Source organism: Buceros rhinoceros, unplaced genomic scaffold, assembly GCF_000710305.1.
Source record: "Buceros rhinoceros silvestris isolate BGI_N320 unplaced genomic scaffold, ASM71030v1 scaffold44733, whole genome shotgun sequence".
NCBI classification, from domain to species: Eukaryota; Metazoa; Chordata; class Aves; order Bucerotiformes; family Bucerotidae; genus Buceros; species Buceros rhinoceros.
This window is the reverse complement of record NW_010403855.1, coordinates 342-4059: the sequence shown is the minus strand read 5'-3', so window position 1 is coordinate 4059 and position 3718 is coordinate 342. Positions and strand designations below refer to the sequence as shown.

The 3718-nt window shown below is 58.7% G+C and overlaps 1 protein-coding gene across 1 annotated transcript in view; it reads right to left on the bottom strand.

The window, feature by feature from the left end:
- Positions 1–3126, bottom strand: part of PPM1J (protein phosphatase, Mg2+/Mn2+ dependent, 1J) — a gene marked incomplete at its 5' end in the record, with an annotated part of 5505 nt that extends 2379 nt beyond the window's left edge. Inside the window, 4 exons of the mRNA XM_010133149.1 lie at positions 51–135; positions 1523–1635; positions 2110–2433; positions 2951–3126. Of these exons, the coding sequence (XP_010131451.1) occupies positions 51–135; positions 1523–1635; positions 2110–2433; positions 2951–3126 (698 nt within the window). The remainder of the gene's footprint in view (positions 1–50; positions 136–1522; positions 1636–2109; positions 2434–2950) is intronic.
- Positions 3127–3718: the final 592 nt, after the last annotated feature.

The following is a 3718-nucleotide window of genomic DNA, read 5'->3' as shown; positions in this document are numbered from 1 at the left end:
CACGGGCTGGAAGGTGGTACAGCAGGAGAAAGGAGGAAGGTCTTTCTTACTAAAAACTGTAGCCTCTGTCTCTCTGTCTCTGGAGTAAACTCCCTGGACATTGGAATGATTTCCCCGTTACGGATGATAATGGCCCTGCAATGAAACATGGAAGAATGAGATTAGAGAGGGGGAGAGATGTGGCGGGGATGCTAAGCCCGGCTCTTGGGGCCAATTCCCTGCATGGCTGCCTAGCAAACCCCCAGTACCCCTGCAGCCCCCCATGCCTCCCTCCTGCACAGAGTAGGGGCTGGGAGGAAGAGGAAATGGAAGAGAAGCATGGGGCAGAGGGGAGCAAAGCAGAGCAAACCAAAGGACAGGATATGGTTAGAAAAGGAGCAGCACAAACATGGTGAACCCTCCTTTAAAGGGGAGCCACCCCCAGGACAGGTAGAAATCACCAGCAGCAGGACACAGGTGCATGTGGCTGGCCCAAGTCAGCACTGCAGCTCGCTGCTGGGGCCACTCTGATTGACTGATGTGTTAAAAAAAGTAAAAGTCTGATTATGAGATGTTTCTGGATGTCATGGGGGGATCGAGGATGTCCACACTGGTGGTCCAGCTGTCCTGCCCAAGGCTGTGGGTCCTTTCCAGGGATGCTGGTCCTGGCTGAGCCCAACTCTGGCAGCATCCAGTGTCCAAGAAGGGACCATAGACCCTCATCCAGAGGCACAATTACAGCCTCGGGACCCTGTGCATGCTGCATCCCACACAGCTGCCATCAAGGAGGGGCCCCCCACCCAAAAGTGAAAGCTCAAAGGATCTCATCTTCCTCCATCCCAACATGGGCAGCAAGTCCCCCAGCCTCAGGCGATTTCCCAGAGCCTGCGTTTGCTGGCCTGACACTGCTGGAGACAAGCTGACCCTGCAGTAAATACAGGAATTCAGCCCAGCTTCACTCTCAGCAGAAGGTGGACTTGCCTCCCTGCCATTGCCTGGGGGTATGGACAGGAACACACCCAAGGAAATGCAGGTATCCCTCAAAATCCTTGGGCTCCAAGCTCCCTGGGGGACTTGTCTGCACATAGATTTGTGTGTCCTCCTCCTGAAACAGTTCACTGGTATGAAATGTGCCCTAAAATGACTTCTTGCACATTCTCAAAATCTTTGCTAAGGGCAATTTTCACTCCCCAACTCACAGCCCAGGCCAGAGTTGGCAGCAGGGGCCAGGTGTGATCCAGAACCATCTGGGAAGCAGGTGGGAGGGGAAGCAGCAAGTCTCAGGTTTTGGGATGTGATTCTGCAGCCCCATGTGGACACCAGGCAGACACAGTGATCGCGGCAGGGCATACTGTCCCCAGGGTGCGTGGGCAGGCAGGGGTGGCTCTGCCCAGTGCTGCTGCTGCCGCCCTCCCCAAGATGGTCCAGCTTCAGGGATGGAGCTGGGTTCTCCTCACCAGCGATGCCTCTAGCGCTGCCCTGTTCTACAGGAGTGCTCCGCAGTTACCAGGTGAAAGGCAGGGGCTGCCTTGTGGGGCCGTACCTGCTGTCACCAGCGTTGGCCACGTAGAACTTGCCCATGAGATAGACGGCAGCCAGGGCGCAGCAGCCCCCAGGCAGGCGCTGTGACACCCGTTCCTGCTCGATCTGGTCGTCCTGGGGAGACAGACAGCGGCTCCAGGGAGGGTGGCCCCATGCCAGCAAGCAAAGCTCCAAGCAGCCCAAAATAGTGCCTGGCTGCTATGGCAGCACCTCAGCTGCCAGGAGCCAGCTCCAGGTGGGAGCAGTGGCCAGCTGGCCCCAGGCACCTTTCCCCATGCAGCCCAGGGCAGCTCAGGGCTGGGGTGGGCAAGAGAGAGCAAGACAGGAGGGGAGCAGCTGGGACTGCTGGAACAAAGCGGAATGAAGCCCTCTGCACTCACACGGGCCCAAAGCATCTGTGTCCTGAATGCCCAAAATATAGGAGAGCATCGCAGTGCCCTCTTTGAGAGCACCCTGCTGGAGCCCTCACTGCAGCCCCCTCCTTGCTGCAGAGCTGCCTTTTGCCAGAGGGGACAAGCCCATGCAGACAGAGACAGCAAAGAGATGTTCCCAGGGATGCTCTGGGCATTCCCGCGGGCAGAGGCTCACCATGAGCTTAAAGGCGTTTTCGATGGCACCGATCACCAGGCTCTCGTGGGAGACCGCTTTCTCTAGGTGAAACCGCGGCACAGCATCGTTGGGGACCTCCCCATTGTCCTCTGTCAGGGGCACCCGGCTCAGCTCTGCAGGGCCAGCCCTTGCGTCATGTGGGAGGCAGATGGGAGGCGGAGAGGGGTCCTGCAGGATGTCCACGAGGTCCCGGAGCTGCTCACAGATGTGCAGATGGAGCCTTTTGGATGCCATGACAGCAGCACCGCTGCCCGCGTGGCCATCAAACAAGGCCCAGTAGTGGAAATAAAAACCCTTCCTGCCCTGCGAGGAGGGAAAGGAAGGGTAAGTGAACTGGCGAGGAAGCAGATGGGACGGGGAATTCAGAACAACTGAGGTCAGCAGCTGAGGACAGTGACACAGGGCATTGCCTCTGGCTCGCTGGTCCCAGCCCAGCACAGGCAGGAGTGATGGGGGCAGCTGATGGAGGGTGTCTGGACACGGCTGGTTCTGGGCTCAAGCCCAGCCCTGCATCACACACTTGGTGCTGTCAGCAGCATGTCTCTGCAGCCAGCTCCTCTGAAGGGGAGGCATGACCAGGCCAGCGTGGCAGCCACCTCCACAGCCCTCTGGGGCATGTGGCCCAGTGGCCTCCCTGGGCCAGCCAGCCCTGTCCAGCGGGGATGATGGGGGAAGCTGGCAGGGAGCAGGGGCAGTTGGTCCAGGGAACCGAGGGAATCCCTGGGGAAGCAGTGTTTCGCACACACCACCATATGCCCCACCTCACGCTCTCCCGCTGGGCACCCTCCCCGTCGTGTCCCTGCCTGTGCATGGTTCTCACCCCATCCAGCTCCCCGCTGCCTTCTCTGGACGGCAGCCGGCCCCTCGAGCTGTGTCTCCTCTCCACAAACACCACCTCGCAGCATGCCTGGTCCTCATTGTGCTGGCTCTTCCCCGCATTTATCACCCTGCCGGGAGGAAACAAGGTGTCAAGGCTGTTTCTTTCACAGCCTGCTCCTGCAGAGCCCACCCTGCAGCCCCTCACTCGTCCTGCCCCCGTTTGTGCCTCCACATCCCTGGGGATGCTCTCTGCTGGTGGTCCTGCACCGCCTGGGGCAGCAGCAGCCAGGCCAGCAGATGTCCCAGACCAGCTGCATGGGTTGATCTGGGGCCAGCAGCAGCACTCGCTCCCACCAGCACAGCTGGGCCCAGGCACCCACCAAGGGAGGTGACCAGAAAAAGCTGGTTTTGCTGAAGGTCCCCACCACTGTCCCAAGGAAAGCGATTCCCCAAAAACTTCCAACAGCCTCATCAGATGCACCCTGCCGGATCTTCTGGGCAGGACTACAGCCTCATCTGTGTCCCATCACACCCAGCACCTCTTAGAAGGAGCAGGTGCCTCAGAGGAGGAGGGGGGAAGGGGAAGAAGATGAAACCAGCAGAACTTTTGCAAAAAGATTCACTCTAACTATCCACAGCCTATACTGGCACAGCACATTTCAGGTCTAGACTGCAAAACCTGCTCACGTGAGGAAGCTGTAAACATGTGCTAGACACTGAGCTCTTTTCAAGCTGTTTGCAGAAAGAAGTCTTGGGGGACAGAATTGAA